A 14,439-nucleotide genomic window follows, 5' to 3' on the forward strand; every position below is an offset into this window, starting at 1 on the left:
AAGGAATCTGCCCAGATAAAAATCAGCCTTAAATGTGACCTCTTCTTTGTAGCAGTTTAATAACCAATCGAATTTTTTCCCTTCCCACTGCTTTTCACTTCTTCTTTCTAGTTTTCTATATTTGCATTTTATTCAGTTTGGGCAACAAATCAGATTGGTCAATGTCCCTTTATGTTCAGAGACATCTGGAAATGTCTAAAATTGTTGAAGATATAACTACTGCCACCAAAATCACACTGGGATATGTCATATTAATTTACATTTTCATCTCAGGTAATATCTCATTCCTTTCTTGGAGAAATCTTTCCTACAATGGTGAACTACCATGGTTTTATATCTCATTCTCCAAAATTCTGCAATAGTTTAACATTAAATGTTACAGCAAATTGCCCGCAGTTTCCTTTTTCCACTACCTCTTTGCTAAATTGCACGCACGTATGGTTGGCTGCCTCCTTCCACTGCAGCTGGGCAGTCCACCGGAAAGATAATTCATCTTTTCTACCTTCCCATGCAGAATCACTGCACTGCAATGTCACTTCCAAGCATGAAACTGGTAGCTGGAGACAGACCATGAAATGCTATCACTTGTCAATAGCAAGCAAATGAGCTCCAGCATATGCAAATCTGCTGTGATATCTCAGTCCTGGATGATTCAGCTGTGGATATGAAGCAACTCGATTAAGGGATACAGCTGCACCCTGTATTCCTGTGTTCACAGCCTCTGTACAATATTGCCCTGTCCACTCTGCTTTGCATTAGCACAACATGATAACATATTTTAAAACGTGTGTTTTCAAAGAAACAGACATCTCATACCGGTCAATACCTTAATTACAAAAAAACACATGAAGTAAAGAGCAAGATCATATCAAATGAGTCCTAAGGATAGGACTTCTGCTAAAGTCCAATTAAGCCGCACATGAAGGAAGAAATTAACAACTTTGATAACGTCCATAATTACACTAAACACTTCAGGAAATTTCTAGGCCCTTTTTGTCTCACACTGCAGAGAGTCAAGCAAGTTTGCCCATGTCAACATGAATCACGGTGATGGGCAGGGGACAGGCAGCAGAAACCGCTTGGTGTGACGGTAACATAGAAAACACATTGTGTGTCAGGATCAGACCACAGCTCTGTGCAGTCAGCAGGATGCCAGCCCCCCTCTTCGGGGGCTTGCAGAGCCGGCAACTCCAGTACAGCACTGGGTGGCAAACTGGCAGGAACTAGCGGAGCACAGAGTGACACAGAAGACAAAACTATGGAAAAAGAAAGATGTTAGAAGAGTCTCTGGGTTAAGCAGAGGGCTTGTGTTAAACTGTCAGCTCATGTAATTATATGAATAATTTCTTTTCAAACCACAACATTAACATTTTCCCCTTGTGTTTCTGCTGCAGTTCCTGTGGTATTATTCCTCTAGTCACAAACAAGCATTCAATTAAAATATGTACCCAAGCAAGAAATGGCAAACCATCTCACCTATGACAGATATGCATCCCAGTGGAGCGACGAGGGCAACAGGGGCAAATCCATAGGCTGTGAAATTGCCCACCTCTCCAAGCCCCAGCAGGGTAATCCCACACCACCATAGCTTGCTCATGTAGTAGGGCTTCGGCTCTGTTTGGCAAGCGAGTCGGAGATGAGCGCATTTCTAGAAAATTAATTATTAGGAACAGGCATGAAAAGAAAGACTTCCATTGTATTCTTATGTCTGACAAAAGTGGAATAATTAAGGGGGCTGTCAACTTCAAATTCCAGGTGCGTCAAGGTTTTCTTTTTAAACACGACTTTCAGCTTGTTGGTGCAGACACACTGCTTTGTGTTAACTCAGCGCTGCTTCAGATGTGTGCTTTCTTAGCTGTGGTGGAAATGACTGAAAAATTAGGCCTCTGAATAAACCTGAAAAATATTAAGTGAATACTAGCTAGTGCTTCCTAGCTATCACTGCACACCTCTGTTCTTCTCTCAAAGCAAAGCTCAGGAGTTGTGCTGTGAATCTGGAAACAGTCAAAGGCAGGAGATGGGGCAGAATCAGAACTGTGGCAACAAACTGGAGAAGGGGAACAGATAACGTGGTGTTCCTGCTCCATGATACATGTCCTCGCCAGAAATACAATTTCAAAATGAAAAAGGCAGTACTTAATTACATCTGCTGTAGGGAGAAGTCTAAATTAATTAGGTAGAATTTAGGATTTGGCTACAATCTCCTGTTTGACCTTAGAAGAAGATCTCAGGTAAAGCATTATTTTCAGAAGAAAAGCCAGCTATACCTGTATCAGCAGGTATAATATATACTCAAGTAATACCTCATCAACACTTCTTGTTACGTGGAGAAGATATCATTGACACATGTAATTGTTTTCTCTCTGGCTGTACAGCAAGAACCTGTATATAACAAGATAATTTGACTTTGATCACACTGGTCTTCTGAAGCAGAGTCCCGGCAGTCTCCATCAGGAGGGTATCATGATTGGGAGGGATGCAATGTTTACCACATTAGCTCTGCAGCGTATGGTTTCCTTTCTCAGATTCCTCACCAGCCTCTCTGCACATGGGTCAAAAAAGTTGGAAACCAAATTATATGACTATTGTAGTATAAATGGTGGTAAAATACTTTTTTTTCTCCATCACTTGACATTTGATTTTGGAAGAGTCCCTGCAGAGCCCCAGGGAAGTTGTAAACAATTTTCCTCATACTCCCATTCTACTCTGTAGGCTACGCTACAGAGGATGGGCCAAACAGTAACATCTGTGATACACCATAGTATCAGTTATTCCTCTTGTGCTAATTATTGCAGCTTCATGCTGTGGAACATGTTGAGGGGATGAAAACCTAGGAAGAAGTTTAGCCCTCCAAGGAGAAAGGGAGCATAAGGAAATCAAACTTCGCTGAGCCACAGGCCAGCAATTCACAGTAACATCCAGGATTTTGCATGTTTCATTTTAATAAACAAACAAACAAACAAACATAAAGCCCCAAAGAGAAATGGATATTAAATAATATTGTGAAATCAAGAATCCACGTTGCTGCTGAAAACCAAATAGGACAAGTTCTTTACCAAATCCTGAGCTCTGGTTTCTCCCCAGATTCTTGTAGGAATAACTCTTGAGGGCACAGTGTGATTGAAAAGATGTGCGACGAACGCAGGAGGGTGAGCTCCGCAGCTCCCCTACAGCCTTCTTTCTCCAGATGTCTGCCTTCTTTGCATAGTAATGTGTGTGGATGTTATTTAGGTGGAGGCTGTTTAAAATCCAGCTGAAATACATTGCAAATGGTGGGCTGTTCTTTAGCTGACAACCAGCTCAGGGGAAGAGAGGGAGGATAACTAACTGCATGGTGGGAAAGGGAGAGAGAAGAAAAAACCTTGGCCTGTCCATATAATATGAGTGCGACAATAAATGTTGAGATCTAGGGAAAGTTATTATTCATATTTATAAGATATTGTTATTAAATGGAGAAAAACCTATTTTAGAGGATAAATAAAAATTTCAGTTGAAACTCTCTGTCAAATGGCAATGCAGAGCTACTGGGTTTTCCTGAGCAACATTTAAAAAGCTGGATGATAGTTCAAATCCAGTAAATGATGTTAATGATTACGAGTCAATAGAATTCTCTCCGCATGCCTCAGTACAACCCCTGGCAAAGCATCCACTTTGGAATCTCAGTGCCCTCAGCAGAAAAGATATGAAGTCTGAACAACCTCATTATTATGGACTAGACTGAATTTTCACTTCACCAGCAAGAGTTTTTCCATTGAAATGGAGCCTGCCCTAGTACTGTCACTGTCAGCGGGTTGGAACTCATGTTGGAGAGGCAGCAGTCATCTCAACCTGCCTGCCATGTCTGGCTAAACTGATTTCTTTCTATGGGCTTCTCCAACTACAGATACTTAAAATAGAAGGGAATCATTGAAGAACCTTCCAGCATTAATAAAATGGGTTATTATGAACAGAAGATTTCATATTTCACAGCTTTCTGTTTCACCCTTTACAGAAAAAGCAAGAAGCTTTATACGAGACATATACAACTTATAAAATACAAGCCAACAAAAATACTTTTTCCGGACAACTTACACAACAATGTCTCCTGTGCTTTAAAAGCTTTTGTTAGAAGACCTAAAAATACCATGAGGTCTACAAGATACAGATTATAATGAATTATTTAACTTTCTACTGACTATGTATTCTAATTATTAATACAGAAAGGATTTTATAAATCTCATCCTACAACCCTTTGTCATAGTTGTAAGGTCAGCACCTCCCATTGCTTTTATCATTTAAAATAATATTTACTCGGATTATTTTATCTTAATTGCAGAAGGAAAACTAAATTGGTCAAAGTTGTTTTGGGGCCAAATATTGCAAAAAACCTTTATGTCTCTATGCATTTAATTACATTCATCACTCCATTAAGCAGCCCCCAAGACCTTATGATCAATTCCATTTTAGATTTGGACACTCTGAGATGATGACATCCAGTAGGACCACAAGCAGGTCACAGCTGGTATTTCCGTATGGCACATTACAAGGAGGAGGAGGAGGAGTTATGAATTCTTATTCTGTTCCCATATGGGAATCACAGCAGAGAACAGGTTGAGAGCTATCATACTGCCAACAACTACAGCAGGACACTAGTTAAAGAGAAGGAATGTTTATTAAATGCAACAAAATTTGTATTTTGAAATTCACCATAAAAACAAATTGTAACATAAACTACTTGTTAAATATAAACAACTCAGAATAAAGAGAAATAATTTTATACCTGTATATTCAAAGAGACACTAATCAGAAAGTTTGAAGCAGCAGCGAGTAAAACTCCCAAGAGCTGAGTCTGCAAGATCACAAAACAAAGAAATACAAAAATGCTTGTTAGTTTAAGAACAATATAACAGTGGTTTTCTGACAGCACATTGTAACCCAATCAAAAACAAATTATTGCACTTTTCAGTCACTGAGTTCAAGCTGCACTGAGTAAACTGATTAAAAAAGTATCTCTGCACAGTTGACTAAGACTTAAGTAGTAAACAGCTGGGAACAGAAAGGGCATCCCAGTGCAGGACGCGGTTTGGCTGTCTGTCAGTAGAACACCTTCTTAAATCTCATGAAAGAAAAAAACTAGACAGGTCTCAGTTGAACACTACACACATGTATTCTTCTTTTCCAAAAAAAAGGGACCTGTTTTATTACATAATCCAGAAGGAAAATCAACAGCAATCGAACAGTTCATATTGGAACACAATTATCTTACGTGTTAACATATCCACTGTTTGACAGGACAGCCAGGAACATAGGTCTCCTGACAGTTTCTTTAATGTATTGTGTTATTTCATCAAATACTTTTCTAATCAGCCTGTCTAATTTCCAGTAAGATTTGCAAACTTTCTATGAAGCTGAGAAATTAAAAACATTCAAGCAGGATTCATTATTTTGGAAAGCAGCCATTTAAAGATGCCATTTCAGCAAGCTCAAATAACAGGTACACGGTAGAGCTCCCTGTCTACTTTCAAACTGTTGTAACACTTTGTAGGTTGTCATAAGTGTATTCAAAACCCATTCAAGGTCACTGGTATAGTGCTGTGAGGAGTCCCATTAACTTGTAAAGACAAACATACTATCAGTGAGTTTTTATAAACAAGGTCATGGTAACATAACCCAGCATAACTATTGCTTGCAAGCTGTAAAGCAGCATCCAACTCAGTGCTCACAGCCTCAGCTTTTATGACTCTTCTCCAAGAAGTTCCCTGGGCACCTATGAACAGGCAGTGGCTACCAGCCACAGAGACTGTTGCCCCTCAGCATTTATAAAGAGGCAATATGTGGTCCAGCAAGCCCTTGGAGATGACAGTAGAAGGGGATTATCGTTGTGGCTAGATAATTCCCAGAGTAGGAAAGATCACCCCCAAAAGTGTGAAGAAAAAACAGCCTTAATACAAACGGATGATAATATTCTTATTTAAGAGACACAGCTGAATCCAACTGTCTCCAGCCCATGCGTGTCTGTACTGGCTTGGACTCACAAGGAGATGCAGACAGCAGAATCGCTCTGGGTGAAACGTTTGGCCGGCTGCCAGGTATCACCAAGACGTGACTGACGGGTACAAGGGGATGCAGAGAGGGGCATGCAGGAGGTGAGAGGGCTCCCTTTGCTCACACACCCTCTGTGCTAAGTAATACAGCACCAGAGCCACAGTCTGTGTGCAAGAAACATCCAGGGAGAAGGATTACTCAAGAGTTTTGCTCCTACGCTCTGGTGCCTGGCCACTGGAGGTCCTTCCCACCTTGCATCCTCTCCTCCCCCCTCCAGTATTCCCCAGTGGATGCTCCAGCAGTACATCCTGGGCTCTCGCAGTGTATTTTCCATGCGCTGGGAACACCCTACGCTGAGAGCAGCAGGGGTCTGTGAGAAGACGTCTCAGCACATCTCTGCTGAGATTATGGGGACATGAGCAGCCTTGCAGCCTCCTTACGCACTGGGGAAACGCTGTCAAATGGCCCTGGGGAGCACCCAGAGCTCCACAGGAGCAGAGGGGATGGGTTTTCCTTCCTGAGGCTTTGATGCTGATGGTACTACATATTGCACAAAGTTTGACCATTTCACAGGTGGATTATTGCACTCCCCTCATCATCCTGCACACACAGCAGCTTCAATAAAGCAGCAGTTAAATCAAAATTGTTTTCTTGCTCCCAAAGACTTGTTCTTTTTAAATGACAACATGCTCCCTTGTGAGGGGGTGGAGAAAAGGCCTTGTCAACCTCATCATGAGGGGTTTAAGAAAAAAGAGACAGTAGGGAATACAAACCAGAAATTGCCACCTCATTTACCTCATTATTTTATTGCTTTCACACCAGTAATTGTAATACATCCACACTACTCCCAGCAGAGAACCCAGTCTCTCTGTGGCTCTTTCTGTTTCAGCGGCCAGTCCTGCCCTTATGGCTGCATCTCTGGATAAGCCCTTGCAGCTCCTTACTCCCAGCTTTCAACCAGGGGTCACAGACACTGTGCAGGACTCAGAAGGCAACCAGCACACCTGGGAGGAAACACGGCTGGTCTCAAGCCAGCCCAAAGGAGGGTCACCATGCAGCTCTTGAGTAAAACTTGCATGCAGCTGGTGGGCAGAGGATGAGGCTATGTGTTCCATCTGTCATCCAAAATAATGTGCAAAATCAGATCCATGTATGGGTACTGATGATGATCTGAGTACCTGCCTCCAGAGGCTGTGAATTGTATGCCCCTTTCACGGCTTTACACACTGCATGGATAGGGACTCCAGCAGGAAGTCTTCCAATGCCCTGTGTCACTGGTGTCCTCTCCAGAATTGACTGCTTTTGTACCATGGTGGTTGCTTTCTTAGGTACCTGCGAGCTTGGCTCAGATATCCTTGTGGGACGCACAAGATTTCTAACCTGATGACCACCCCATGTCTGAACAGGAACCATATCCCAAAAGCCATTGCTCTTTTTACAGGTTACAGAAAGCGCCAGGAACAGAAAGAAGCTCAAAAACTTGGGTCTTCTCAGTCTTCTCCTCATTTTGTGGGAAATACTGAGACATGTGACTGATGTCTCAGTAACTCACTTTCAAATACCAAGATCAGTATTTCCCTCAGCATTGCCACTGACATGTCCTAGGGCTGGTAGTGTCAGGGGCTCCCCACGGCAGCCAGAAAGGATCTGGTAGCCTGGGCCTATCCCCACCCAACCAGGGGGAGGGCAGCTGGGGCACCAGGGCAGCCCCAGGCATTGGGCACCTCCCTGGAGATGGGGACAAGCCAAGGCTGGGCCAGCACATGGGTTCCTGAGTTGGCCCGGCTCGGTGGGGCCCATGGCTGGGCATGGCAAGGCTGTGGGAAGCTGGATATGGGTCCTGCTGCAGTGCTGGGAGGGAGCAGGGACTGATGGAGGGAGCAGGGAGCAGAGCAGGGAGGGAGCTCCCCTGGAGCAGGGACTGAAGGCCCCAGGGGGCTGAAATGGGGTCCTGGGCGGTGGGTATGGTGGGGAAGACCCAGGGGTGGGCAGGGACGGGCAGGGCTGTGGGTGCTCTCAGGACCCTGGCAAACACATGCAAAGCTGCTGAGGCAACATTACCTTCTGTCTACCTTATAGAATCATAGCACCATAGAATGCTTTGGGTTGGAAGGGTCCTTTAGAGGTCATCTAGCCCAACCCCCCTGCAGTGAGCAGGGACAGCTTTAACCAGATCAGGTTGCTCAGAGCCCCGTCCAACCTGACCTTGAATGTTGCCAGGGATGGGGCCTCCACTACCTCTCTGGGCAACCTGTTCCAGTGCTTCACCACCCGCATTGTAAAAAATTTCTTCCTTATATCCAGTCTAAATCTACCCTCCTTTAGTTTAAAACCATTACTCCTTGTCCTGTCACAACAGGCCTTGCTAAAAAGATTCTCCCCATCCTTCCTGCGGGCCCCCTTTAAGTACTGAAAGGCAGCAGTAAGGTATCCCTGCAGCCTTGTCTTCTCCAGGCTGAACAACCCCAACTCTCTCAGCGTGGCCTTGTAGAAGAGGTGCTCCAGCCCTCAGAACTTAGGCAACTTTGTGTGTCTGCACATAAGCTAACAGGAAAAACGGTGCATGTTTTTCATAGTGGCCGTCTGGGCTCCAAACTTACCCTCATTGCTAAGGTCATTTTATCATAACGACCACGTTTCACCTGAGCACTGCTGTTGGCATATATACTGCACTGCTTGCTCCAGACTGACGTGTGTTAATGAGCTCTGGTTAATATGGTGATAACACCATACCTCCAAACCCAGGGCTGGACACACACCTAAAGATTAAAAGCAGCATACGATGCCCTAAGGAGGTCAAATATCACATGGATCAGTTCAGGGAGATGAGATGAAAGTACAGTAACGCCATGCAGCTATAGCATGGCAAAACAGTTTTGTACAGGTTCATACTCAGACATGCTAATAAAGAAAACAACAGGGAACAAAAATGCAGTAAAGAGGAAAACTGGATTGCAAACTTCAAAAATCAGAGTGCATCTTAAATCAGCAGGCATTTTCTAATGCTCAAAGCAGGAGAGAAAAAATAGGCTACCATATCTCAGGCTAGTAAAACCATACATGAAAGAAAGGTGACCGGTGACAGAAGATAGATCACCCTATCAAATGAAAATGGTTGCTGTATTGCCCTGAAGGCCACCAGAACCCTTCTGTTCCCATCTTCTCATGTAAAAGGCTTCATTATTTGTGCTGTGTCTGCCATTCAGCATCCTTTAGAGGCTAGAGAACTGGTGAAACAGCCAGTTTTATAAGTAACATGATATTCTCTGAACACAGAGTTTCCAGTTGTGATATCCAGTTGTGATATCATCCGCAGCACTGCAGGGCTTCCCACACACGTCTTGAGACAAACCTCCATGAGGGAATTCAGTTGCAGAGACAACTTCAGAGCTATGGTGCTACTTCAGTCAACTAAGGACTTTTACAGGAAAAAACCTTAAATATTCAAAACTGTTGGCATAAAATGCAAGTCCCTTCATCACCAAAACATCTGTCTGAACGTACAGGCCACTTTGTTGGACCCCAGATTTCAAACTGTTGACGCATTCTTCCAGTGCTTCCAAATGCATGAGGCTTGTCACAGAAACATCCTGCCCTTAAGTTTTCCCGAAAGTAAAAAAACACCACAGAAATTTGACTTCCTTCACCTCAATATGGTTTGGAACAAGCCATGAAAGTCCCTTGCTGACTTTGCAGTCCTTTTAGACGGTCCCCGAGCACACAGACCGCAGGCTGAGACTGTGGATCTGCCAACATTTTCCTTGGTGGCAGAGCTGGCTTGAGGAATGACCTCCCCTGGCCCCTCGTTCCCTCACTGCCTCATTTGCATTAAGACAACTATTTGTGAGGCTGGCAAGGCACTGTTCCAGGTTTGAAATAACCGTCCCAAAATATACCCCATTAGCATTATGTTCTTCATAAGCCACCTGCCAATGTTTAACACTGAAGGCAGATTAAAATTCACAAGCCACAGCAAGGGTTTTGAAATGGTGACCCCGCACAGTTTGCCAGTGGTGCCAGTGGCCAAGGGAATGTGACTGTAGAGGGGGCTGCCAGGGGGAAAGAGTGTGAGAAGCGGCAAATTCGTCTCAAGCAAGACACCCTCAGCAGTCATCTGGCATCTCCCGTCCAAGCTGCGTGAGGCTCTTGCACAAGCCCAGGCATGGGGAAGGGAGGTTTGAAGGATCGGTCAGGAGGCGTCCGTTTGCCAAGTGGAGCGGCAACATATTGTTATTCAAAATAAATGAGCGGTAGTACGGCATATTGCTGCATACAGTCCTGCTTCGAACACTCATTCAGGACCTGATGCCTATTTACCCTAACACCTTTTCACATCATTCTGGCAGTGTTTTAAAAGGCATTTTACATGCAAGGTCTTTTTTTATTGTCAAAGTAGGGGTTTATGGCAAATGAAAGCCAGGCTGAAATCTAAATCTTTGGCACTAATTCTAATAAATTTATCCCTTGCAGACTAAAATCTGCATTGGAGACTCAGTTATACAGTGAGATGCAATTTATCCATATCACATGTATGTTTTCCTAATGCACATTAAACTGCAGTTGCCAGGCCTGTGAAATGAAAACTTAGAAAGTTTAACTTAATCTGCATTGACTAAAAGGTATATGGCCACTATTTATGGAAGCTTGCTATGTCTATAAATTGAACTGATGAGCAGGAAAAAAAAGACTTCAAATGTATGTTGTCAGCTCACTCATCAAAGCTAGTTAAACTGTTCCTGCTATTTTTCTTTATTTCTGTATTTATTTGTGATCTAAAGGTGTTTCCAACAAATGTAATGACATATACTGCTTCAAAAACTGCACATCGTTTCCAGTAATTAGGATTTTGTAAGATCTCAATGGATCTTATTAAAAAAAAAAGGGGGGGGGGGGGGGCGAAATGCCTCCTAAACTTCCAATTCTGAGTTAACTCTGAAGCAAGGGCAATTCAGAGTCCTTAACAAAAAACATATTTTTCAAAGAGCCACCATGTGGAATTAGGAGAGGCTTATCATTTAGTTACTATTATTCACAGAGTTCTGGCTGTACTCAGTGCTTTACAGATGTACAAAGAAAACAAGGTCCTTGTTTCAATGTTTTTCATAGTGCAATTCATATACTCATACATGGGTTCAGGCCCATATGAAGTACTGAGAGAGACCTGAAATAAGAGTAAAAGGGCAATTACCAGCGTTAGAACATGTAATGAAAATACATTTGATTTGTTCATTGTCACATAAAAGAAAAAGGACATTGTTCAATATACAAGAAGGAGAGCATTAAAACATTTGGCACCTTTTTTGTTGGGAACAGAAGGAGAGAGAACTTGGAAACTAAGTCAATAAATTTGAGTGGAGACAAGACAGTTAGTAGGTTTTACGCAGGTCATCAGGCTGGATTCCAGACCACAGTAGATAAAGTTCCTATCTCACGAATACGACAGTACCCTTGCCTTCACTAGGTTTCACCTTTCAGTACCTCACAAATTTAAAATATATCTTTTTTTCCAGAAAAGAGACAAAGTGTAAAGGCTGGAAGGAGAGCCTGGTAAGTTATCAAAAGGTGTGGGAACTTGAGAGGATAAAGCAACTACAGAAGTGGGACCTTTCTATTCATCTCCATGGTTTAATCATTTTCATGAGGTCTTATTTATATTCATCAGTCTGGTTACTTTAATTAATGTCCATAATGGATAACAAACTGAGATGAAGAATATGAATTGTGAAATATACTAAACTAACTTTCCATATGCTCACTAAGGTTATACACAAACATATCCATCCACTATAATGTTAACAGGCATTATGAGTAGTAATTTTTTTCCTTTTTGAAGAGTTACAACCAAGCCTCCCAACTCCTAAATTTCAATTTCTTATTCTCAGGAAACAAATCTCAAAATTAGAAATAAATGGGAGAATAGGGAAGGCGGAGAATGGATTTTTACACTGTTCCTCAGGTGGATAGCCTGGGATATTTTGCTGCATAATCAAAGACCATTTCATGTTTTTAATACTGCCTGCTAGATTGCAAATAAAAACCTCTCCAGTGACTGTATAACAGAGGCTCTAAAAATTTCAATCATAGTTGATAACATCTTAATAGAAAGATTTTCTCAAGGACCATCACATAACATCTCCATGGCAACTATAGAAATTACATAACAGGAAAAGCGAGCATAAGATTATAAACTTTTGCCAGTTTCCAGGTCCCTCAGGAGAAACAAGGAGGCAAGCCAGCATTGCCTGACCCCTTCTCCCACAGAACAGCCAGTTGGCTTGGGGATAATCCTCTATTGCTGCCCAGGAGCAGGCTTTCTGGATACTCCTGTTTGACCCTGTCTAGTTCCTGGTGTATGAGGTAAGGTTCAAGCCAGACCACTCAAAACCTAGGTATATTAATTCCCAGAAGCTACAGCCTGGCTCACATTGAGATGCTATGCTGCATCCTGCTATGCTATGCTCCCTGCTTTGTGTGGCTCCCTGGACCCCTAAATCGAGAGCTGAGGGGGGGACACAAGGCTCATGGCGAGCTGGAGTGTGCCAGTTCATGCCCTGCGAGATGGAGCTAGTGCTGCCTGTGCTCAGAAAGCAGGCAAGTTCAAAAGGGAGCTATCTGAACAACTGAGTAAATAGTGCTGTTAAGTGTTACATCAGGTTGCAGGACAAGGCACAGAGAGTACGGTTGAAGGGGTGGCTCATTCCGCATGTACGCACAAACATGCCTCCGAACCAAGCACAGCTATCTCATTCCCTCTTGTTATTGGAGAAGAAGCCTTGCCGGAGTACAAATGAGCTAATTCTAATTCCACTTAAATCAAATGTACAAAACCCTGACAGCAATGTAGCCAGCTTAATACATTATTTACCAAATCCGAAAAAGAACTTTTATATAAAAATCTCCCTTTACCAACTGAGAGGAGCAGGGGAATGACATGCCTTTTCCAGCATGCACCTCTCCAGCATCACTTTCACACAAAGGCAGGCTTGTCTCTCACCCTGTCTCAATTAATCCTCTGTTAGCTATAACTAACCCTTCCTTTGATGTGCACAGAAAACGCTTCTCCACATCACAGCCCGAGTGAGCATGTTCAGTTGTTGAACCCCCGGTGTCACACGTGCAGACCAGGGGTAAACATAGGCTGGAAATGAGGACACTTCCAAGCCAGTGGCATTTCGGAATAGTTTCTAACAGGAGTGACAACAGGGGAGGGGAAAAAGAAAAGATTTGACTGCATTTAGAATGAAGATTGATCCATCTGTTAAAAGAATTATTTGATTTTATGGTAGGGGAATGGGCAGCCTAAAGGCCCTTCCAGTTTGCTGTTCCTACAGAGAAGGGATGCTGTACATTAGTTCTTTGCTTTCCTTCCTGCACCTCACGCACTTGGCTCTCCTAGCTTCATTTCCACAGAGAGTGCTAATCATTTACAGATATCTCTTAATGCAAAAAAAATGACTGGACTCCAGAAGGCAGAACCTTCTGGTTAGCAACATTATTCATTTAAATATAAACAACTGCTAGGTTATCAGTGATGATTTAAAAACAGGAGGTCTTGCAATCTCTAAAATATTCACATGTATGTATGTGGGTGCATACACACACAAACACACAACTGGATGCATTTAATTTGCAGATGCTTCTGGTCAAAACTTTAAGATGCAAATCTGGGGATAACAAACACTTTAAAGAAATGATCTCATATGCAAATTTCTTGCAGGGGCCTGAGATACAGGCAAGGGGCTCGTGTTTTCCCAGTTGTCTCCCTGTGACACATTGCAGTTGTGCATTTTGATCTTTTACTACAAGCTGTAACCTGGTTTAAAGTATTGGTTACCATTTTCTAGTTCACAGTGGGTGTTGACATAAGGAGTAGGTGTCTAGTTCACAAGAATTGAAAACATCTACTGCATAGTTGCCTTCTGTTGCAGAAAACAGAAATCAGTATAGCTGGATGATCCCTTCTAGGTACCTTTATCACCTTTTTACATTCTCTCTTGCACTTTAAGAGATAACAAGGTGGCAGGTTTTTTCCCCAGTTTTGAGTATTATTGCTCTTTCAGCAACTGTGCCTTATGTGGATTCTCCCATATAGAACTGGGTGTCTTCTTCCCGGTATTTTTACTTTAGTATAGGATATAATAGTTAGAAAGTTTCTTCTTGACACAGATTACTATAGGGATGGGGCCATGAAGATAAATTCTGTCTACTCCTTTTCAGGAATTAAAAAACATGAAGGAGAACTGAGCACCCTTTTCCTGAGTCAGATGCTAGCACACAGCAGTGTGCCCAGATGGCCAAGAAGGCCCACGGCATCCTGGCTTGTGTCAGGAATAGTGTGGCCAGCAGGAGCAGGGAAGTGATTGTCCCCCTGTACTCGGCGCTGGTGAGGCTGCACCTGGAATCCTGTGTCCAGTT

At 42.9% G+C, this 14,439-nt stretch overlaps 1 protein-coding gene across 1 annotated transcript in view; it reads right to left on the reverse strand.

The window, feature by feature from the left end:
* Positions 1–14,439, reverse strand: part of NIPAL2 (NIPA like domain containing 2) — a 52,743-nt gene that overhangs the window by 27,627 nt on the left and 10,677 nt on the right. The window contains 2 exon segments of the mRNA XM_075706035.1: positions 1,477–1,648; positions 4,760–4,828. Of these exon segments, the coding sequence (XP_075562150.1) occupies positions 1,477–1,648; positions 4,760–4,828 (241 nt within the window).

This window comes from Pelecanus crispus, chromosome 2 (genome assembly GCF_030463565.1).
Source record: "Pelecanus crispus isolate bPelCri1 chromosome 2, bPelCri1.pri, whole genome shotgun sequence".
In the NCBI taxonomy this organism is placed as follows: domain Eukaryota; kingdom Metazoa; phylum Chordata; class Aves; order Pelecaniformes; family Pelecanidae; genus Pelecanus; species Pelecanus crispus.